Source organism: Myxocyprinus asiaticus, chromosome 29 (assembly GCF_019703515.2).
Source record: "Myxocyprinus asiaticus isolate MX2 ecotype Aquarium Trade chromosome 29, UBuf_Myxa_2, whole genome shotgun sequence".
Taxonomy (NCBI): Eukaryota; Metazoa; Chordata; class Actinopteri; order Cypriniformes; family Catostomidae; genus Myxocyprinus; species Myxocyprinus asiaticus.
In genome coordinates, this window is record NC_059372.1 from 8,498,651 (window position 1) to 8,524,044 (window position 25,394).

The window sequence follows — 25,394 nt, forward strand, 5'->3', positions numbered from 1 at the left end:
TAACAACGACAAACCATGGTTTACAGCAGAACTCAGGCAGCTTCGTCAGGCCAAAGAGGATGCTTACAGAGTTGGGGATAAAGTCTTGTACAATCAGGTCAGGAACACACTGAATAAGGGAATCAGAGTGGCTAAAAGAAGATACTCTGAGAAGCTGAAAAACAAGTTTTCAGCTAACGACCCTGCATCAGTGTGGAGTGGCATGAAACAACTTACGAATTACAGGACTCCTACCCCCAACCCTGTGGTGGACCAACAACTGGCTGACAACCTGAATGTGTTCTACTGTAGATTTGAAAGGCCCAATATTACACCCCACACCCACTCTGACCATCACTTCACACAAAAACCAACACCTCCTGCAACCCCCCTCCTCCCCCCTCCTGCTACTGAACCTGCACTTAAGATATGTGAAGATGATGTGAGCCACGTCTTTCGACGACAAAGGATAAGGAAAGCACAGGGCCCAGATGGCGTTTCACCTGCATGTCTTAGATCTTGTGCTAACCAGCTGGCCCCCATCTTCACACAGATCTTCAATAGATCACTGGAGCAGTGTGAATTCCCATGCTGCTTCAAACATCCCACTATCATCCCCATCCCAAAAAACCCAAAAATCACAGGACTTAATGACTACAGACCTGTCGCCCTGACGTCTGTGGTCATGAAATCATTTGAGAGACTGGTGTTGGCCCACCTGAAGAACATCACTGGACCCTTTCTAGATCCCCTTCAATTTGCTTATCGAGCAAACAGGTCTGTGGATGATGCAGTCAACATGGGATTGCATCATATCCTGCAACATCTGGACAGACCAGGGACATATGCAATGATCCTTTTTGTGGACTTCAGTTCGGCTTTCAACACCATCATCACAGCTATACTCCAGAATAAATTACACCAACTCTCTGTTCCCATGTCTATCTGTCAGTGTATTACCAGCTTTCTGACGGACAGGCAGCAGCTTGTGAGACAGGGGAAACTCACTTCCAGCACCTGTACAATCAGCACTGGTGCCCCCCAGGGATGTGTGCTCTCCCCACTACTCTTCTCCCTCTACACCAATGACTGCATTGCCAAGGACCCCTCTGTCAAGCTCCTGAAGTTTGCAGAGGACACCACTGTCATCGGCCTCATCCGAGATGACGATGAGTCTTCATACAGAAGGGAGGTTAAACAGCTGGCTGTCTGGTGCAGTCAAAACAACTTGAGCTGAACATGCTCAAAACGGTGGAGATGATTGTGGACTTTAGGAGGAACACCCCAACACTGACCCCCCTCACCATTCTAAACAGCACTGTGGCAGCAGTGGAGTCATTCAGGTTCCTGGGCACTACCATCTCACAGGACCTGAAGTGGGAGACCCACATTGACTCCACTGTGAAAAAGGCCCAGCAGAGGTTGTACTTCCTTCGCCAGCTGAGGAAATTCAACCTGCCACAGGCGCTGCTGATACAGTTCTACTCAGCAGTAATTGAGTCTGTCCTCTGCACTTCATTAACTGTCTAGTTTGGTTCAGCTACGAAATCAGACATCAGAAGACTACAAAGGACAGTTCGGACTGCTGAGAGGATTATTGGTTGCCCCTTGCCCCCCCCCCCCCCCCCCCTTCAAGAACTATACACTTCCACAGTGAGGAAAAAGGCTGGAAAAATCACTCTGGAACCCACTCACCTTGCCCACTACCTTTTTGAACTGTTGACTTCTGGCCGACGCTTCAGAGCTCTGAGCACCAGAACCGTCAGGCACAGGAACAGTTTTTTCCCTCAGGATATCCATCTCATGAACAGTTAAATTGCCCCATTGAGCAATAACTATGTGCAATACACAGTTTAGTCTTTCTTATATTTATCCAACACATCCAACCTCTTCTGCCATTTCATTCCTCTGAAAAAAAAAGAAAAAAGATTTGCACTGTACATAACAGATTGTATTAGATTTGCACTACCCATGTGTATGTGTGTATGTATGTATGTGTGTGTCTGTGCGTATGTGTAAAATTATTTTTTATTTTTTATTATTATCTATGTCTTGCTGCTGTTTTTGTATTGTTTTTGTATTGTTGTATACTGGAAGCTCCTGTCACCAAGACAAATTCCTTCTATGTGTAAGCATACTTGGCAATAAAGCTCATTCTGATTCTGATCCTGATCTCGTAACCATCATTAAAATTTTCTGTGACTTGTGCCACAGTAAACCTTCTGTTTCTTCAGAATAGACGGGATAGCCTTTGTTGCCCTTGTGCATCGATGAGCCTTGGGCACCCAGCACCCTGTTGTCGGTTTGTGGTTTGTCCCTCCTCGGACCACTGTCTGTATGTACTCACCATTGCTGACCGGGAGGACCCCACAAGCCTTGCCGTTTCAGAGATGCTCTGACCCACTCAACTGGCCATAACAATCTGGCACTTGTCAAAGTCGCTCAGGTCTTTACTCCTGCCCATTTCTCCTGCATTCAACACAACGACTATGAGAACTGATTGTTCACTTACCATCTAATCTACCCAGACCTTGACATGTGGCCTTGTTAGGATATGATCAATATTATTTGCTTCACCTGTTAGTGGTCATAATGTTTGGCTCATCAGTGTATGTGCCAAAAATAACTGTACCATTAATAGACATACAGTATAATGAATGCGTACTAATTCACAATTTCAAATTTAAAGGTGTAATTTCTGTGCCTTCAGCGTTGCCAAACAAAATTGTTAAAATTATCACTCCCCCCATCTTGCATTGGTTGCGCAAACAGATAGTCCCTCCCCAGTCTCACCCCATTGGTTGAGCCAGTGTTGTTGTGTTCAGGCTGGACAGGCTGCTTAAACAAAAAGACAAAAATTTTGATAGTGCCACTGATCAACAGTATTTACACTTAGGTGAAATCCACCTACGAATAGCTTACTTAAAGTTGTCGCTGCATATTAAGATGGAATAGGAGAAAGTATTTTAACATTAAAAACATTTCATACATCAGCTTTAATGTTAGCTGTTCTGGAACTTCGGCCAGACCAAAAATCGAAACATACTTTATGCAAGTACATGAACCCAGACTCTTCTAGTAATGCACGCTTGATTTTGTGCATAGTTGCATTCCAAAATTTGTCAGACCGCGATTCATAACACAATGCAAGTACACATTGCATTCTCAACATTGCCACAAGGGGCACTATAACCATTAGTGTGAACTGTCCAATTCTACGGTGAGTTTTCTACTCAACTACTAAGTCAACTACTGTCATGGTGGAGCAACAGTTTGACGAGAATATTGCTGAGCAAGTAAGGTGAAGTCAATATATTTATAGCAAATTATCAGAGAACAGTTTAATGGCACAAACCTTTGAAGATAACTCTATAGCCCCCTTTAGAACTGAGGTTTATTACCGCTACAGAAGTGCAAGAGTGCACGTAAGGACGTTCAACTGGCCCGACGGTAAGTACACAGCCTTGTACCTTAATTTTTATGTCTGATTTTCAAATAGTTTTTTGCCTCAAAAGAAAGATTGTGGTGTTGTGATTCTCCTCGGAGCTGGTTGATTTGGTTCATGGCTTACAACTCTTTTTTGAAGGATTTTATAAAAAGTCTATGGGAGAAATGAACTGGGAAAATACTTCAGGAACCCAGACAGTTGAAAAAAAGTGGACGGGCACTGTTGCACTCTATTGTGGTGGTAACACACCTCAGAACTTAAGGGGGTGATAGAGTTACCCTTAAAGGTCTGTGCCATTAAATTGGATATGTTACTGTAACAGTTCAAGGATGAGCAAGGAGGAGGCAGGAACCAGCTGAACAGTAAACATAAAGTTTTAATGTCAAACTTAACTTAAAACATACATAAACAAACACAGACACACATACAATGCGGCCGCGTGCGTCTCTCTTTCTCTCAAACTGGTGCCTCCGGCTCCCCTTTATCTCGCTCTCCCTCTGATCAGCTGATTCAGCGCCGGCTGTGCACCATCACGGCCCAGCCACACCCTCCTCCTCATCTTACTCCTCCCCCACCCGATTCAGGCCGGGGCACCACCGGCCTGACTAACTCCCCCCTCATCTCTTGAGGAGATACGCTGGCCTTCCGGCCGTTCTGTCAGCCGGTGGTCCACCCCCCCTCCTGTGAACCTGGGGGAGAGATGAAGGGAGGCGTGGGGAGAGGGAAAGAGCGAGTGGAGACACAGAGAGAGAGAGAGGAGAGAGAGAGAGAAGAACTTGCTCGCCGGCTCCCGGATGCGCTGTCACCCGGTCCTCAACCGCTCCTCCGCCCTCTGGCAGATGCCAGCTCGCTCCTCCCCCGGCGGAGGGCAGCAGTTGAGGCATGACAGAACCGCTCCTTCCCTTCTTTGGCGGATGGCATCGGTTCCTCTGGCTCTCGGTGGCCAGCAGTTTTACAGGCAGATGGCCGCGGCTGCTCCTATGGCGGATGGCAGCGGCGAGGACTCCGCAACAGCACATCCCTTCTCCCTCCTGGGTCTCGGCACCACTGTAACAGTATAAGGATGGGCAAGGAGGAGGCGGAAACTGGCTGAACAGTAAACATAAAGTTTTAATGTAAAACATAACTTAAAACAAACATAAACAAACACAGACATGCATGCAACTCGGCCATGTGTGTGTCTCTCTCTCTCTCTCTCTCTCTCTCTCTCAAACTGGTGCCTCCGGCTCCCCTTTATCTCACTCTCCCACTGATCAGCTGATTCAGCGCCGCCCGGCCACGCCCTCCTCCTCGTCACAGTTACTATTCAGGAACTCTGCTATAAATATATTGATTTTACCTTACTCTCTCAGCAATATTTTCTTTAAACTGTTGCTCCGCCATGACAGTAATTGATTTGAAAGAGAAAACTCACAATTCACACTAATGTCTTTTATTACAGAACTTGCAACAACGTTGACAATGTAACATACTTGCACTGAGTTAAGATTGCGGTCTGGCACATTTTGAAATTCAACAACACACAAAATCGAGCTTGGGTAGCTAGAAGCGTTTGCATTCACGTACTTGCGTAGAAGTAAACAAACTCATTCTGCTCTAGTAAACGGAACTTAATTATTTAAGTACAGTTACTAGTTACATGTAAACTTAACTCCTCTGTGGTTAAAGTATCAAGTGCCACAATTTTGTACTTGATCATTTTGAGTTAGATGTAATTGAAGCCAAAGTTTAAAGAACGTGTATATTTGAGTTATGATTCCGAAATGTGACATTTCAAGTACTGTTTAATTAGGACACTTAAATGTTTTTATTAATGACATCTTTTGAGAGTAACAGTAACTTAATTAAAACAAAGTTAAGCTTAAGTTGAGTTTTGTTTTTCTTTTTTTCTTTTTTTTTCTTTTCTTTTTTTTTACAAGTTGAGATAACTATTAGTATTTACAGTAGTCACATTTTTGTTTGACTATTTCAGGACACCTAATTCAGTGATGTCTGTCATATAATAGGGACTTTTTCTGCATGTCATTTCACAACCCACAAGTTCTGGAACAGTTATTGATGTTATAATAACTACTGTACATGCATGGCTTATTTATATCCTAAATAAGTAATAGTATACCAGGAAAGCAAGCCCTGAAGTTGTTTGTGATATAAAGAGTTGAAATACAGACATATTTTTTCAAGAAAGTCTGTATATTTTTTTTTTTCTATGTAGGTGCAGAGATTAAAAAGAGTTTTACGTGGGAGTTTCAACATTACACTAAAATGAAGAGATATTTTAGAGCAACTTCCTGTTGCCAAAAGCAGAAAATAAAGTATGATGTTATATGCGAGTTTCATTAAATGTGTTTTTTATGAAGATGTGTTTTTTATTTGAACACTAGGCTGTGGACTATGAGAGACGCAGTGCATACTCTCTCACAGTGGAGGTGCAGAATCCAAGCGTGGACTCGCGGTTCCTCAGGCGGGGTCCGTTTAAGGACCGTGCGATGGTGCGCATCACAGTTCTCAACGCAGACGAGCCTCCTCGGTTCTCTAGGTCTCGGTACCGCCTGGATGTGACGGAAAACTGCCCTCCGCCATGTGTGGTGGGGAGAGTGGCCGCTGTGGACCCGGATACTGGCCTCAGTAACAATATAAAGTAAACATTTTCTACATTCTACAAATATTTTCTTCAACTATTTCTAGTTTATCTTGTTGATGTGACAAAAATGTTTTAAAAATACAATAAAAATGCAACTCACACAAAACAATTACTTAAATACACCTCTTCTATGGTGAACATGGTTTTTTTTATTATTTATTTATCAAAGTTCAAAGTAACTTTGATATTTTTTTCTGGGGTTTAAAGGAATTTTTTTTTGAAGTGGTGTAACCGTCCAGAGACAGTAAAAAATAAAGTCTAATGAAAAGCTGAAATTCATATTGGGATAGTTCACCCAAAAATGAAAATTCTCTCATCATTTACTCACCCTCATGCCATCCCAGATGTGTATGACTTTATTTCTTCTGCTGAATACAAACAAAGATTTTTAGAAGAATATCTCAGCTCTGTAGGTCCATACAATGCAAGTGAATGGTGGCCAAAACTTTGAAGGTCCAAAAAGAACACAAAGGCAGCACAAAAGTAATCCATATGACTCCAGTTGTATTCATATCTTCAGAAGCGATATGCTAGGTGTGGGTGAGAAACAGATAATTTTTTAAGTCATTTTTTACTATAAATTCTCCTCCCTCCCCATTAAGTGGTGATATGCACAAAGAATGTGAATCACCAAAAACAAAAAAAAAGAAGAATGTGAAAGTGAAAGTGGAGATTTAGAGTAAAAAAAGGACTTAAAAATGTATGTGTTTCTCACTCACCTATCATATCACTTCTGAAGACATGGATTAAACCACGACAGTGATTTGGATTAATTTTATGCTGCCTTTATATGCTTTTTGGACCTTCAAAGTTCTAGCCACCAATCACTTGTATTGTATGGACCTACAGAGCTGAGATATTCTTCTAAAAACCTTTGTTTGTGTTCAGCAGAAGAAAGAAAGTCACACACATCTGGGATGGCATGAGGGTGAGTAAATGATGAGAGAATTTTCATTTTTGGGGAACTATCCCTTTTATAAAAAGAAAAGTTGGCATAAGTAGTTTGGAATAATATATTATTATTCTATTTAAAAAAAAAAAATGATACCGTTTTGTTTCAAAATATTAGTATTTGTTATTTTTTATTTTATTTTTTTACTCTACGCAAGTACATAAGGCAGGTAGCCATTGTTTTTGTCATTTGACAAGAAACCATGAAAAAGAAATGAATGATTAAGTTGTGTATACTCATGTATTCATCGTGCAAGGAAAGTAATGTAATACCTTTTACTGGATGGTTGCACCAGTTGACATTTTTAAAGCTATTAATGAAACCAACACATACAATTTCTATGAACTTAACACGTGCTTTAATCTAGATATTTAAAATATTTCTTATTTTATCACTTTAAACAACCTTATTTGTCAATGACCCATTCGGATGTAATTGGGTAAATCTTATCCAGGTTACATTTCACCTCAGAATATTTTGCATAAACAAAATTAAGTATATTTTAATGACCATTAATAGTTTGCATTGTGATATTGTTTTGACAACTTCATGACAGTTAAGCACATTTCCCCATTACCGTAATGCATCTAGAAATGTTTTATTTTTTCAGATTTTTTTTTTTTTTTTTTTAATTCTCATTATTCTCAATGGTGAATCTCAGTAGATTCTCATAACTGTAAAGCAATCATTTTTGTACTGTATACATGAAATAATATTTTTACCTTTGTGGCTTTAATCCATGTCTTTTAGCTTTAAGGTTATCTATATTCTAATGTAATACTCAAAAGTTGAGAAAATTAACCTTTAGCACATATACACATTCAAAATGTAAGTCTTTCTCTTCTTAGAAAACGTGCCTAAAATATTGACAACTCATCCTGCACTCAGGGGTGTGTAGAAATATTTGTCCAATCCAATTACCACGTGAATAATAAAAAAAAAGAGGGTAAAGCGCTTGAATACGCTTCGTCCAAAATTCAATAGGGAATTGATTAACACATGAAAGAAGCAAAAGTTTTTTATGTTATATAAAACTATTTTTCTTATTTATTTCTTTAGAGTTTGAAATATTACCTGGGCACGTTCTTCAAAGGTTTTGTGAGATTCACCCATTTAGCACAGTTTGCAGATTTTTAGTACTCTGAAACAGGAAGTGTGTGGGATGTTTTAACTCAGTCCGTCCCGTTTCGCTTGCTTAACTGGGTTATTGACTTGAAATGACTCACTCACTCCTTTTATATGTCTAATCTGTCTGCCCGTCTTCTATATTTCTCTGTCTCTCCCTAATTTTTTCTCCTTCTCGTTGCAGGTACTCAATTGATCCTGAGTCAGACCCTGAAGCGCTGTTCCGCATCGCCTCTGACAATGGTCTCATTACCACGGTGATGGAATTGGATCGGGAACAGGAGCAATGGCATAATATCACTGTCATCGCTACACAGAGAGGTACCAGGCCTCTGCGCCTCCACTCTTAAAGGGATATTGTGTCATTTCTGAGCTCTCGACAATTTAACACAGGCAGCGGCATGTAATCGGGCAACAGGAAAGCTATTACTTCTCCATCGGCCTTGAACTGTTATGCCTGAGACACGCGCAAACAGAAATGGAAGAGAAAGGATGTCGAAATGAAAACTCAAATTGCTTTTGAAACTCAAGCACGTATAGTTTTTTACTTTGGAAATGGATCCACCCGGACTCAAGGTCACCGGTTTTATTTTTTAGAACAGTGGTCCCCATTGGCCTTCATAAAACATTATCTTGCATCCTCAGAAGTGACTCCGAAGTGGATTTGTTCAGCTCATATGTATTAATTACTTTCATATTAGACACACACTTTGTAAAGACAAGACTTGTAGAAATAATTTTCTTAATTAGTATTTTCTTGTCTAACATTAACATCAACAATACAATTTTTGCTTATATCAAGAAAAAAACTGTTTGCCATTGGGGTAAGAAAAAACTTGATTCAAAGGGAAAACAAGTTTATTTTTCTAACTCTATTGGCAAATAGTTTTTTCTTGTTTTAAGCATTAACCACACCAAATTTTGTTAGATTTTTCTAAAACATAACAATTAATATCTTATGTCATTTTGCTTCGTAAGTATGTTTTTACCGGAAGATAAGACAAAAATACTTTTTTTTTTTTTGCATTCTGAGAAGCAAAAATGCATAAGGCATTATGTTTTCAGAGAAAATATCTTAAATTAAGTTTATTTTTCTTAGTCAAAAGTTTTCTTTTTCATTCTTAAAGGCATAGTTCACCCAAAAATGCCCATTATGCTCATCCCAGATGTGTACTTGCACTTATGCCATCTTCTTCTCCTGAACACAAACAACAATTTTATGCAAGTGAATGGGTACCAAAATTCTGAAACTCCAAAAAGCATATAAAGGCAGCATAAAATAATCCATAAGACTCCATTGGTTAAATCCATGTCTTCAGAAGTGATATGATATGTGTGGGTGAGAAACAGATCAATATTTAAATCCTTTTTCTTTATAAATTCTCCTTCCTTCTCAGTAGGTGGCAATATGCACGAGAAATGTGAATCGCCAAAAACAAAAGAAGAATGTGAAAGTGAAAGTGGAGATTGATAGTAAAAAAGGATTTAAATATTGATCTGTTTCTCACCCACACAGATCACACTGCAAAAAATTATTTTCAAGACAAGTATTTTTGTCTTGTTTTCCAGTAAAAATGTCTAAACATTCTTAAAGCGTGATTTATTTACTTGACAAGATTTTAAGTCTTGTTTAGAGAGAAATTTAATCAAATTTTATGCTTAAAACAAGAAAAAACTGTTTGCCAATGGGGTAAGAAAATAAACTTAATTCAAAGTTCAACATGTTTATTTTACTTACCCCACTGGCAGATTTTTTTTCTTGTTTAAGTCAAATTTTGTTAGATTTATTTTAAAACAAGACTTAATATCTTATCCCATTTTGCTTGACAAGTAAAAAAAATCATGTATTAAGAATGTTTAGATAATTTTAAAGGAAAACAAGACAAAAATACCTGTCTTGAAAATAATTTTTTGCAGTGCATATCACTTCTGAAGACATGGATTAAACCACTGGAGTCTTATGGATTACTTTTATGGTGCCTTTATGTGCTTTTGGAGCTTTTGAAGTTTTGGTCACCATTCACTTGCATTGTGAGGACTTGCAGAGCTGAAATATCCTTCTAAAAATCTTCATTTGTGTTCAGCAGAAGAAAGAAAGTTGAAGTAAATGATGAGACAATTTTCATTTTTTTGGTGAACTATTCCTTTAAGCATACATCTAACTATAGTTAGTGGCACTTTTACAAAAAAATGGCCAATGTGGAAAGAAAAATAAGCTTAATTCAATATGTATTCTCTCAAAACAAGTCTTTAAAAAAAAAAGGTACTGAGGTGGTACCATAGAACAGTGATGGTATCAGGTGGTACTACCATGGTACTTTTTATTAGCGTTATCTTATGTAGTTTTGCTTCTCAAGTATAGTAAATGTAAATGTTATTTTAAGGATGTTTAGAAATCTTTCCTGGAAAACAAGAACAAATACATACTTAGAAAAGTTTTTTTGCAGTGTCTGATAAGTATCACTCATTTATGTCTCTTTATAATGTCATATTTAGAACATCAGATAAACAAAGTATAATATTTAGTCCTCTTCTGGTCGTGATGTAATGTTATGTCCCAAAAGAGCGAAGACCGTACGAAGACAGATTGCGTAGTTTCTGTTTCCTGGTCAGTAAGATTTAGCTGACCTACTTGTGCTTTAAAAGCTTTTAGTTTTTAACTTTCTCCTTTTTTGGAAGTGTTATTGTATGTTACTCACTGTGTTCGCTTCAATAGACAGCCCCAACCAAGTTACCAGGGTAGCGGTTGCCATAGAGACGCTGGACCTCAACGACAATGCCCCGGAGCTGGACCGTCAATACAACACAGCCATGTGTGACTCCAGCACTGCCGGACAGGTCAGTCTGTTTGACCTTAATTTTTTTTTTTACCTTTTAAGGCCTGCAATGGATGGGTACAGCTTATTTTAGCATAGTCAAACTTTTAACTTTCAGCATAAAGTCTGGTCCACTTTGCAGCCTATTCTGGCTAAAAACCACCCATTTAGACAGGAAGGCGTCGTCAGACCCCATGTTATATGTTAACGTGACGTTTAGGGATTATTTAAAATAACTGATACTACAACAATGGACAATAATTTAAAGTTGTTTACTGTAAAGGTAGACCGATATATCGGTTTTACAAATTAATCGGTGCTTTTTGGAACTATCTTTAATCGGCAAACATTTATGCTGATAGTTGTCGAATGTTTTCTCGTCATTTCAAAATAAGAGTCCCAGGAGAGTTTCAGGCTTGTTTATACTTAAAAGTCCCGCATTATGCACCAAATCTTCATTTTTTCTGTTTTTTATTGGGGTTTTAGTTTAACAAAAAAACACTGCATCTGGGATTTTATTCATTTTGGACTCTTTCTTTGCCCGCCATAGTAAAGCATAAATAAGAAAACATTTTGACATTCTATAAATCGATTTAAAAACTATCATCCGATTAATCCGTTATCGGCCTTTCCCACCACCTTAGTTATCTGCAAAATGCACTATCGGTCAACCTCTAGTTTCTTATAAATATAGAAAAATTTACTGTAAGCATATTGCTAAATATTCAGATATATACAAAGGTTGTGAGACCGATTTGATTGCGAGCTGTCCCTGCAGAGCTCTTTTGGCGCTCTTTGTTTGCCACGAATCTCTGATTGATGGATCGTTTCTCTTCAGGATAATGGGTAGTGTGGTAAAATTCCTGCGTTATGCACCAAATCTTTATTTTTTCTGGTTTTATTGGGATTTTGGTTGAACAATAAACTGCATCTAGGATTTTACTCATTTTGGACTCTTTGTCTTTTGACCGCCATAGTACAGAAAAAATAAGAAAACCTTTTGACATTCTATAAATCGATTGTAAAAACTATCAGCTGATTAATCTTATAGTGGCCTTTCCCACCACCTTATTTATAGGTATCGTCAAAATCCACTATCAGTCGACGTCTAGTTTTAATAAGTATAGAAAAAATAAATTAAGAATATTTCGCAATATTCAGATATATACAAACATAGGGGACCGATTTGATTGCGAACTGTCCCTGCAGAGCTCTTTTGACGCACTTTTTTCGCCACAAATTTCTGACTGGTGGATAGTTTCCCTTCCAGATCATTGGTTAGTGTAGATCTTTACCAGAAATTGTGCTATTAAACTAAATTTTTAAAAAATGAAGTTGAAATAACGCAGACCAATGGCTTCAACAGAAGCATATACCATTGATTAATAACCTCTGACCTTGTGGTAGATCTGTCTTCAAAGTTATTGTTAAAAATGTACTCCCCGATGGAGAAAGTGAATGGGATTTTTACTTCAGAAACCAGACGTTTGTACTCTTTTCTCTATTCTGCTCTCAAAAATTTTGAGTATAAAGACGCTAAACTATATAAAACTGATCCTGCATACTTTGCGGTAAATGGACCACTAAGGTATTTCAGAATTGTAAAACAGTTTTGCAATCTAATTAACTGACCTATTTTTGTTTTATAGACGTTATTATTGACACCAACACACGAGTCTTTAGATCTAACCATTGCGTGGCACTATACTGTAGCTTACATGTATATAATATGCTGTAGCTGCTTAAAGGAACAGTTCACCCAAAAATGAAAATTTGCTGATAATTTACTCACCCTCAGGCCATCCAAGATGTATCTGAGTTTCTTTCTTCATCAGAACAAGATTTAAAATTTTTAGGAAAGTATCCCAGGTTTGTAGCTTCATCCAATGCAAGTGAATGGACACCAAGTTTTGACGGTCCAAAAAGCACACTTAGTCAGAATCAAAGTAATCCACACAACTCCAATCGATTAAGTAATGTGTTCTGAAGTTAATCGATACGTTTGTGTGAAAAACAGATCGCTAATTAAAACGTTTTTTACTTTAAATCAGCGCTTCCGCCAGCTTGAATTGACCTAACTCTCACATGAAGTACGTTCCTCTGTGGTAAACAGAGCGGAACTTCTGAATTCTTGCGTGAATGCACCAACATGATGACGTTGCACGACACCTCCGTGAGGCATTCAGTGTTTACAAGAAGTGATTTTTTAAAGTTAATAAAGTTTTAATTAGCGATTAGTTTTTCACACAAACGTATCGATTGACTTCAGAAGACATTACTTGATCGGCGGGAGTCGTGTGGATTACATTTACATTTATGCATTTGGCAGATGCTTTTATCCAAAGTGACTTACAGTGCCCTTTATACAGGGACAATCCCCCGGGAGCAACCTGGAGTTGAGTGCCTTGCTCAAGGACACAATGGTGGTGGCTGTGGGGATTGAACCAACTACCTTCTGTTTACCAGTTTAGTGCTTTAGTCCACTACAACAACACCACTCCTACTTGGATTACTTTGATGCTGACTAAGTGTGCTTTTTGGATTGTCAAAAACTGGTGTCCATTCACTTGCATTGGATGAAGCTAAAAACCTGGGATACTTTCCTAAAAATCTTAAATCCTGTTCTGATGAAGAAAGAAGGTCATATACATCTTGGATGGCCTGAGGGTGATTAAATTATCAGCACACTTTCATTTCTGAGTGAACTATTCCTTTAATGGGTAAGAGTTGACTTGAGGCAAATCACCATATCACTCTTTCTTCATATGTGTTTCAGGTGGTGCAGGTAATCCGGGCAATAGACAAAGACCAGAGCGGCTACAACTCTCCAATCCACTTCAGTATTCTGCCGGAGTCCAGCAGCTCCCTCAACTTCTCCATCAGAGAGAGAGGAGGTGCGCTCCCTTGATCTCCATCTCTCCTCCTGTCTGCTTCTGTCATCCATCTGTCTTCTCTTCCCCATCAGTTTCCCTCATCTTCCTTGCGGTCTCTGTCCAGTCATATATCCACCTTCATTACACTCATACATTTATCTTTTTGTCAGATTATGCTCCGTGGAACACGGCAAATCTAAATCTTTCAAAGCTTTCAAATTTGCTCATCCCTTCTGTTTTGGAGAAAATTCCAAACAACCGTTTTGTTCGGGTCAAAAAGACCCGGTAGAAAAAAAGCAATACAGAGTTTTCTTTTTGATTGTAAACATGAATTTTGGCATAGACTTGTTTTTCCAGATTAAATACAAGCTTTTATATTAGCATGTCATCTGGAAAGAGAGCATCCTACAGTATATGTCAGTGGTGGTACTATTCTTGTCCATACACTAAAGCCTTCATTTTGAGTGAAAAAGAGCTAAGAATACATTGTATCTGTCATGATTTATATTCTAAAAGATTTTCATTTCAGAATTTAATGTCTGCATGGCGGACGAAAAATGACAAATAAATCCAATTGACTTTCATTGAGAAGGTCCTCACGCATATCTAGGGATCAGGAAGTCATAGAGACTTGGGAATGGTCTCTTTTTACTTGGGCCAGTAAGCAACCATCTAGAAACCATTTAGTAATTCCCTAGTGACACCCTAGTAACCATCCAAAATACCCTGACATTGCATAAATAAAAATATAATACTTTTTTTTTTCTTATTCATTTATTAATTGTTGTAGAGAATCCAAAGGCATTTATTGACCAAAAACAAGATTAAGATTAGTTTAACCCTTAAATGGGTCATAAAATGATCAGGACCTAACAGTAGGGTTAAAGGAATAGCTCACCCAAAAATGAAAATTATGTCAAATATGTCACCTCCATATTATTTTAAACCTGTATGTTGTTAATTTTCCTATGGAACACAAAAGGAGAATTTTTGAAAACTCTTTTCCGTACAAAGACAGCACATAGTGACCACATCTGTCAAGCTCAAAAAAGTACCAAAGCACCTTTAAAGTAGTCCAAATTACTTGTTTGCTATATTTGAAGACTTCTGAAGTAATACGATAGCTTTGTATAAGGAACAGACCGGAATTTAAAGTTGTTATTCATTGATAATCGTCCCCTTCGCGAAAGTTCTCAGATTAAATATGCTCAGGTTTGACATAATGACATTTGGTCATGAGACACACGAGAGGCAGTGAAGTTTGACATCACTGACATCTCATTTGATGCATCTAATGTCTTCGATATTCACCAATATTCAATTTGAATGCTACAGCAGTTTTCAATTCACAACTTTCGGTGAATAACAACTTAAATTACTACTTATATTATGTTTTTTGTCCTTTTTTGAAGCTTGACATACTGTGGTCACTATGATTTCATTGTATTTTACGGAGGCTGAGTAAATGGACAAAATGTTAATTTTTTTTAAACTAAAAAAGGTAATTTTTCAATGATGTGTCGCATGACTGATGGATTGTTTGTGTTCGGTTGCTTTTGTTTCCAGACCACACGGCAAGTCTGATGCTCTTGTCGTCCTTGAAGGCTCTTCCTCGCTCTTCTTCTTCATCTTTACTCACTCTTAAAATACCTGTAATACTTCACGATGGTGCGTCAGACCTCAGCAGCACAGGAACGCTTACCGTTACGCTGTGCCCATGCCAGAATGGAGGGATGTGGGCGGAAGAACGAAAACAACAAACTGACGACAAGGATAAACCGTCACCACCGGAATGGGAGAGGCAGGCATTGTGCTTGCCTTTGCCTTCAAATTCTCCGCTTTTGGGAGTCAGCTCGGCAGCCATGTTGGTGATACTGGCATGTGCCTCGACTCTTCTGGGTCAGTATGAAGCAACAGATTTAGAGGTTTTTCTGCTTAAATCAGTCTCTGCTTACTTAATTTGGAACCACGCCCCCAGTGGCCAAAGATGGTAGTGTTGTTGAACGTATGGGCATGTGTGAGCTCCAGTTTCCAGGTTAAATTTCCACAGAGTGGTGCCATAATGAGTTGTGTTTTAGTTGTAAATGATGTAAAACAGTCAACAGGAATGCATATTTTATTAACTCTACCCCCTAACCCAAAACCAAACCCCAAACCCAATCGTCAGTGAGGTAAAAATGTAATTTTATAGCAAAAATGCAACCTCCGAATCGCGCACACCATTGTTTATATAAACGCGATTACTTCCTGGTTCCCACAGGACCAGAACATGTGTCTCTGAGGTTGATCGCACAACACACTATCAGGAGCACTACAGGGAATGTGTTCACTTGAATTTCAGGGTCCATGCAACTTTCGGAAGCAACATATGTAGAATACCACAGAAGGTGCTCTTTGTTTGGTTTCAATTTAGAAAAATGGAAGTTTATGGCACTTCTTCTGGTACAAATGTTTGGTTTGTCAAACATGGGTATTAAAAAAGTTACTTGTTACTGCACACTAATCCATTTTGGCAAACAAAGCCTTCCTAAGAATGTATCAGGGTATTAATAAACAACAGATTTATCCTAATTAAGATCTGAGGAAGTCCAAAATCTTAAAGAGAGCCAATCTTCAGTTAGTTGCCAAGTTATTGTCAAAACCAAGTTCTGCCCAGAGGAAAATGTATTGCTCTGAGGTTGCTCTTTCAAATCTCAGGAGACTTTTTTTTTGGAGATATTTTTTATAAGTATCTATGTATTTGGAGATCTCAGGATCAATGTCAACGTCTCAGATACTGATACTAATATTCCTTAGGGGAAATTAAAATAGACACAAATGAGACATACACTGATGAGCCAAAACATTATGACCACTCACAGGTGAAGTTAATAACATTGATCACCTAACAAGGCCACATGTCAAGGTCTGGGTAGATTAGATGTTATGTGAACAATCAGTTCTCGTAGTCACCGTGTTGAATGCAGGAGAAATGGGCAGGAGTAAAGACCTGAGCGACTTTAACAAGGGCCAAATTGTTATGGCCAGACGACTGGGTCAGAGCATCTCTGAAACGGCAAGGCTTGTGGGGCGCTCCCAGTCAGCAGTGGTGAGTACCTACAGACAGTGGTCTGAGGAGGGACAAACCATAAGCCATCAACAGGGTGTTTGGTGCCCAAGGCTCATCAATGCGCAAGGGCAATGAAGGCTATCCCATCTCGTCCAAACCGACAGAAGGTCTACTGTGGCACAAGTCACAGAACATTTAAATGATGATTACAGGAGGAATGTGTCACAACACACATCACACCCTGCTGTGTATGGGGCTGTGTAGCCGTAGACCGCTCAGTGTGCCCATGATTACCGCTGTCCACCATTGGAAGTGCCTACAATTGGAACTGGACCTTGGAGCAGTGGAAGAAGGTCACCTGGTCTGATGAGTCCTGTTTTATTTTACATCACGTGGATAATTTATAATTATATTTATTTATCACACATTATACATTTGCACATATACAGTGAAATTCTTTTTTTTTCACATATCCCAGCTAGTGCAGGGTCAGCCATGATACAGCACCCCTGGAGCAGATAGGGTCAAGGGCCTTGCTCAAGGGCCCAACAGTGGCAACTTGGCAGTGTTGGGGCTTGAACCCCTGACCTTCTGATCAGTAACCCAGCACCTTAGCCGCTGAGCCACCACTGCCCCCAACAGTGATGGCCTTGTACATGTGTGCCTTTTAACTGTCAGGATCCTGTCACTTTTTCAGTCAAGTTTATGGTGGTGAAAGGATTCTGACACTCATTTTCTGTGTTTGTGTTTTCATGTTTGGAGTGTGGTGTCTGGGTCCTGACTCAGCCTAGCTCGGTGTATGTTCTGGGTCAGGATTCGGACACTCATGCTCCATGTCGTGTCTTTTGTAAATGCATGGCTTGTTTTGGTCCACTTGCCATGCGCTCTTCTGTCAGTCTTGTGTGATATGTGAGTGCACATGGCTGTGTTTGTCTGCGATATGGTTCCCTGACCCCACCTCCTTGTTACCCGCATCACTCTCCACGTTTAGTCCTTGTTATGTTACTTGCCTTCACCTGTCCCTTATGTGCCTTACCTGTACATATTGTGCTCCCTTTCCTCTTGTGTTTGTCGGATCTTTTTGTTCTCATGTTGTTAAGACAATGTTTTGTCTGCTCAGCCTCCAGTTTGTCATTTTGTCCTTCAGTTAAGAAGTTTGTTATTGTTTTGCTTTTCAGTTTTCTCCCTTGTGAGAGTTTGTTTTTCCTTGTTTGTATTGTTTTATTTAATAAAATCTTTAATTTTACTCATTCCTGCAATTGGGTCCTTATTCCTGCTTACACCCAGTGACATTAACCTTGGGAAGTGAAGGCACCAGGATGCACTGTGGGAAGACGACAAGCCGGTGGAGGGAGTTGCTCTGGGCAATGTTCTGCTTGGAAACCCTGGGTCCGGCCATTCATGTGGACATCAGTTTGACACGTGCCACCTACCTAAACATCGTTGCAGACCAGGTACACCCTTTCATGGCAGTGGTGTTCCCTGATGCACAATAATGCGCCCTGCCACACTGCACACATTGTTTTGGGAATGGTTTGAGGAACATGATGAAGAGTTCAAGGTGTTGCCCTGACCTCCAAATTCCTCAGATCTCAATCCGATTGAGCATCTGTGGGATGTGCTGGACCAACAAGTCCAATCTATGGCGGATCCACCTCGCAACTTACAGGAATGGAAGCATCTGCTGTTAATGTCTTGGTGCGAGATACCACAGGACACCTTCAGTGATCTTGTAGAGTCCATGCCTCGTCGGGTCAGTGCTATTTTGGTGGCAGGTGGAGGACCAACAGCATATTAGACAGGTTGTCATAATGTTTTGGCTCATTGGTGGACATACAGATATCAGAAATTTGATCTTTGAAGAATTTGATGAGAAATGTTCTTACGGACTTTTGATCATAGACTTTGATATCTTGGGACATCTGAGCACAGTCTGAGATATTTCGAGACTTTAGAGGAGACACACGTGAGATCACTGGTCTCTTTGTCTCAAGAGAAACATCTAAGTGGGAAGCTTCTCAATAGTCTCCATTTGCTCTCCATTTCATTGCTGTCCAGGAGAAACCTGAAATCTATAGAAATCTTGTGATTCCAGGAAAAGTAAAGGCATTTAACTGAAAAATCCAAGAGGCTGCTCTTTGCAAAAGTCTCTGTAATCCACCCCCCTTTCCTAAACAGCCACTGACTGTTTCCTGTCCAAGGGATTCATAGGAAAATCATTGATTTCTCTTGGTCAGTCTTGATTTTCAGACTATTCTGTCAGTTTGTTTTATTGCTTCTGACCATTGGTTCTGTCTTTACCTCTCTCAAATCGGCTGGTTTAATGATTTGCTTTTGCTTCAACTCTCTCTCTCTCTCTCTCTCTTTCTTTGCATCTGCTATTGCCTCCTGGCTTGTCTTGAAATTGTTGGGGTGTTTTTTTTCTTTGTATTTGTGTTTGTTTATATGTCATTCGAGTTTTACTCCAACCTGCCTTATTGTTTCTGCTCTGTTTGTCAGTTGAGCTTGCTAATGAACATGTTTGAGTTTTATTTCGGCACTCAGTCACTCATAATAAACAGCATTTGATGAGGGCTGACGGCATCGTATGGCATTTTGAGTTTGTTGAACAACCCCCTCCCTCATCTGTTACCCCAGATGGCATTGAACTCTCAAATCACACTTAATCAGTCAGGTGTTACTGTACGTAAGTGGTGGAATAGGCACTTTGGAAGAATGGGATTCAATTTGGTGTGCTATTACTTGTTTAAAGCATTAGATGCACATGTCCTCTAACATAAAAGTAGCATACAGTAGCATTAAAATAAGGTCCTTTTAAACACATCAATCATCTGTATCCCCTCCTTTAAATGGTGATTTTAGGCTGCCCCACTTTGGAGGTCTTGACCCTCTTGAATCCAACAATTAATGCTAAGTTCACATGTTTTTATTTGAAAACATCATCGTTTTCCAAAGTATGCAGTAATGGAGAGCATTTTCGAAACGCTTTGTTTTAGTGAAGGAAAACACCGTTCCAATGTGGATGAGAGGCGTAAACGTAGCGAAATCAACGTGTTTTAAAACGAAAATGTTTTTGCGTGAACGGGGCCTACAGTTGTACAACAATAATGTAATTTTGACATGATCTGTTGAATTTATATTTTATTAAATGTGGTATCCTAATACTTTTTTTTTAAAGCATTAGAGGCACAAATCCCACATTTTCGGTGAAGGAACATGCCATTTCAGTGTGTAGCGAAATCAATGCATTTTCAAACGAAAACATGTTAGTCTGATCATGGCCTAAATTGTACGTTTTTTTCACGACAAAACTTTTGTACTTCAATTATTTTGACGTGGTTGAGTTCATATTCAATTCATTGTAGTAAAAAAAATTATTATTATTTATTTTATTTTATTTGCCAGAAACCCACATTTTGAGACAACCCTGGACAATCTAGACTGTCCTTCACAAGGAGTTAAGAAAGTTAACATGCAAACATATCTTCAAATGCTTCTTTGAATTTGATGTTAAATCTTTTAGTTGACAGGATATTAGCAGTTGGATTTAAACTTTTGGAGTTTACATTGCACAGTTATGGTGTTTTTCCCTGTATCACCTTAAAATTGAAATTATCTCTGTACATCCAGTGGTCAAACACTGATTTAGACCGCTCCACCTTCACCTGGCACCTGTGTGCAATTTGTAGCTTTTGAATAAATCATTGAATAGTTTGAAATGGATAAATACATGATGTTGTATTTAAATGTATTTATGTATTTTATTATGTTTTATATTTAACTTTAAATCAATCTGTTTTTTATATCACTCTGTCATTTTGTTGTTTGATCTATAAAGCACTTTAGGTCAAATTCTGTTGTTTTTTAAATGTGCTCTATAAATAAAAGTTGACGACTTGACTTGACAACCCTTCCCCTCTACCTCTCTTCCGAAAACACTCGAGAGGCTGAAAAATGTAAAAGATTTAAAAAGAGAAAAAAATTCCATATAATGAACAATTTGCTGCCATTGCCTAATTAACATGCAATCATGTAATCCATAAGAAAGTAACTATAGTCCAATTACGAGTATTTTGAAATGTAATTTAATCCAAGTACAAGTACTCTGATTATGTAATCCAGATTACATGTAATCAGTTACTACCCAGCATTGACTGTAGTTAATTTTAAAATATACTGGCACCAAAATGACATCCCATAATTCCGGAAACAAGGCCACTGTATTTTTTACAGTGAATTTCTTGCAACCACAGCTGCCAGTCGTTGTTTTTATTTGTATGTAAATGTAACCAAATTTTTTTTTGTGTATTTAGAAACGTTTTCAATTTTATTAACAGGGTTGCAAAAATTGCAAACCTCATAAAATATACAAGTAACATAAACAGCTCATATAATATTTAGTTTGGCCTCCTGAGTTTGACGAGCCACGTTTTCTGAAGATAATGCACCTCTGTTCACTGACTCGTTTAAAAGAGTTTCAAACCCTATTTTGTACCCTATTCGTGGAAACTGTCAACAACTTCTCATTTTGTCTCTCGTTCTTTTTCGTCCCCTAGTAGTGGCTGCGCTCTCGCTATCGTTGCGCAGGCAGAAACGGGACACTCAGTCTCCCTTAGAAGACGATGAGATCCGGGAAAACATCATCACGTATGATGACGAGGGAGGCGGGGAAGCTGACACGGCAGCTTTCGATATTGTGACACTGAAGAGCGCACCCCAGAGCATGAGGAGGGCACAGCACCTTCGAGACAGCAAGAATATGTTAGTACATTTGTATGTGTGCATGTGGGTGTGTTTGCAATGACAAATAGACGTCTCGTTTCATTATTTCAATTTCATCTCTGTAATTTAATGCTGGCACTGTCTGATCTGAAGTCATATCATCTCTTTCACATTTTACTTCTAAAATGTCCATTTTTTATTAGTCCATGTGAAACATGCCATTTTAACGTTGAGTAAGCTGACATTTGCAGTCAAGAAAACTGGTATTTTGCTCTGGAATCTTTTGTGACTCTATATGTATTCATTTACTTCAAATTATATGAAATGCTCCATAGTCATGGTGTGCAGTTTAATGAGCCATTACAGTGCAAGTCTGGCAGCTTTTTCAGTGCCAAAATCATCTGTGCCTTATCATTTATGGCGTCTGTAACGGGTTCAATGAAATGAGGAAGCGGGAGACGCCGTTTCCAACTCAGGAATGTCACAGTTTATTCAACACGAAACAAAAACACGTTCACATTAAGCGTAACGGTGTGACTTCCACGATAGCAGGTAACACACAAACAGCTTCAGGTGTCTGTCTCACTCTCTCTCTACACTCTGAGGTCTGGCCCCTTTTTATCTCCCCCATCTCTCACTGCGAACACAGAAACGAGCAGTTACCAGAAATTCATCTCAGGTGCGAACCCTTACCGCTTACTCTCTTCCCAGACGGATGCTCGACCACGTCCTCACCTTTCCATGATATGCCTTTTAAATGTTGTACTGTAGAATTATCTGGTATTTTGATAAAAAAAAAATAATAATAATAATACAAAAATAAATAAAAAAAAATACTGCATCTAACAATTTGAAAAATTACAATTCAATTTTTAAATCTTATGTCTGGGGGGATAAAACAAATATTTTAGTATTTTTAAAACAACACATTGATAAAATCCACTCAGATATGTATGTAAATGTACAGTATATATATATATATATATATATATACACCGTATATACTTATTATGAATTAAGCATAATGTGAAATGTTTAAAGATTCTATTAAATTCAGTTTGGTGGAATTTTGTAATTCAGTTGAAATGCTAAAATCTTAAAAATAGGCTGAAGTAATATTTTCATGAGTATTTCAGTACACTATACCCCTTATTACATGTCTACTTAATACAAATGAATATAATAATGAAATTATTAATTAAAATTTGTATATTATATTATAATAATAGTAATAACATAATAATAATAATAATAATAATTAACAGTAATTTTACTGAAATTACTGAAGTAACAGTAATAAACCACAGAGTGATTCAAGAGATATGAAACTAGCACCAGAATCAAGTATATCAGCGAATATTTGATATTGTATAATATTGTATACATTTGTATACACCCCTTGACAGGACATGATGGCATCAATATTTTGCTCTATTGTCCTAAAAGGCAAAGAAAAGACTGTAAATATTACATGCATATACTTGCTTTTTATTTTATTATTTTATTTTATTTTATTTTATTTTACCAACTTTTAGGAGTACACAAGTATATAAATGACCTCAAAGTTAACAAACATGGATGAAAAGCAACAAAACTTCAGTAAACCTTTAAATGTGGAAACAGTCATAAATGCACTATTAAATGTAACTAATTGATAATTTAACACTGAAGGTACCGCTAAATAACCTAAAGTATTTGTTCAAAGGCACAATAGTGATAGAAGTCTCTTAACAATTAAAAACTGCAATATTCGCACACTATGTCTCCAATGTCTTACACACTAATTTAAAATGACAAAGTAATGATTCATTTGAATGATTTTACTCTAACAGGTATTCTCAGGACAATCTAGACAGCATCAGAACATTCAGCTGGAGTGAGTGTTTAGGTTTGGATCCGCACCGCCCCATCTCTGCACCTCTCTACGGACAGTACTGCTACAGCATCCAGACCCTACCCGCTCCACGAAACAGACTTGCACCGTTCAGCTCCAGGCTAGACCTCACCAAACTGGCATATGTTCTCCCAGGTAGCCAAGGCCAGCCCGTCGGTCCTTTAGAGTCCGGTTCTGTATTTATCGGCAAGAGCAGGGATGGTTCTGAGCACAAAGAAGTTGACGGATCCACCGAAAGTATTCCAAAAGAAAGTGAGACAGGAAGTGAGGTCATCTCGGAGAGTCATACACTGAGCCAGGATCAGGTAAACATCCTGCAAGATTTTGCCACTGATATTTATCAATGGTATTTATAATGCATTACACTACTTTTTGGACTAAAAACTAATCCAGATTACTGTAACTAATTACTTTGTAATTAGATTACACGCAACACTGATGACCGTACATCCAGGGATAAAGTGATATATTCACCACTCAAGTCAATATTTCATGTCCGTTTAATATGCTACTTGGTTACTTGGAAAGTAGTCGTGTAATAAGCGGGATAATCTACAGTCATAATCTACGGGTCATTATCACAAAATAAACCCCTTCAGGGTGATATAAGACCTACATATTTCCAGTGCAACAGTAGGGCCCTGGAAATAAAAACCACACGGAATAAAAAAGCTAATTTCTTCATAGGGAAATGTATTTCTAATTATAATTAATACATTTTTCAAGTCATTGATGTTGCAGTGAAACAATAAGATGTGAAACATTTTTACTTGAAAAATATTATTAATATTTGAGAAACTTTTGTCCACCAAATCGAAGGGATTTTGTGTAACCAACATGTAGGCGGCCATTTTGTTATGTGACCAAAAAAAAAAAAAAAAAAAAAGTGGAAAAAAAAAGTTTGAAGTTTAAAAAAAATCATTATTTTATCATATCATTAAATATTAATATTTTGACATTTTTATGAAAAGGTGAATTTTTTCGCGCCATGTGTTGTGACCCTGAGAAAACTTTTTTTAAATTAGTGATTAAGTTGTGTACACTCTCGTGTATTCAAGGTGCAAAGAAAGTATTTTTTATAATCTTTTACTTGATGGTTATACCACATGACATTTTTACACGTCATTAAAACATTTTATTTTTTGTATTTTTAGTAGAAAGTGCTAAAAATGTTTTTCAAAAAAATTGTGAAACCAACATGGACTCAAATATTACATTTCCACATGTGTTTTAAACTAGATTTTTAAAAGATTACTCATCTTTATCAACTCGGACAACCCTTAAAGGAATAGTTCACCAAAAAATGAAAATTCTCTCATCGTTCACTCACTCTCATGCCATCCCAGATGTGTATGACTTTCTTTCTTCTCCTGAACACAAACGAAGATTATTAGAAGAATATCTCAGCTCTGTAAGTCCATGCAATGCAAGTCAACAGGGTCCAAAACTTTAAAGCTAAAAAAAGCATATAAATGCAGCATAAAAGTAATCCGTAAGACTCCATTTGTAAATCCATATCTTCAGAAGTGATATAATAGGTGTAGGTGAAAAACAGATCTATATTTAAGTCCATTTTTACTATAAATTATCCTCCCTGCCCAATAGCTGGCAATATGAACATAGAGTGTGAATCGCCAAAAACAAAAGAAGAAGAACTCTTAGGAGAGAAGAGCGCTTAGGAGGGCAGTTTGAAAGTGGAGATTTATAGTAAAAAGGGACTTAAATATTGATCTGTTTTTCACCTACACCTATCATATTGCTTCTGAAGACTTGGATTGAACCACGTGAGTCGTATGGATTACTTTTATGCTGCCTTTATGTGCTTTTTGAGCTTCAAAGTTTTGGATCCTGCAGAGCTGAGATGTTCTTCTAAAAATCTTCATTTGTGCTCA

At 38.2% G+C, this 25,394-nt stretch overlaps 1 protein-coding gene across 1 annotated transcript in view; it reads left to right on the forward strand.

Annotated features, from left to right (window-relative positions):
- LOC127420197 (cadherin-11-like) overlaps positions 1–25,394 on the forward strand; it is an 84,810-nt gene that overhangs the window by 53,854 nt on the left and 5,562 nt on the right. The window contains exons 6-12 of the mRNA XM_051662249.1: positions 5,812–6,068; positions 8,333–8,469; positions 10,865–10,986; positions 13,741–13,858; positions 15,404–15,736; positions 21,443–21,647; positions 23,441–23,807. Coding sequence (XP_051518209.1) covers positions 5,812–6,068; positions 8,333–8,469; positions 10,865–10,986; positions 13,741–13,858; positions 15,404–15,736; positions 21,443–21,647; positions 23,441–23,807 — 1,539 coding nt within the window. The remainder of the gene's footprint in view (positions 1–5,811; positions 6,069–8,332; positions 8,470–10,864; positions 10,987–13,740; positions 13,859–15,403; positions 15,737–21,442; positions 21,648–23,440; positions 23,808–25,394) is intronic.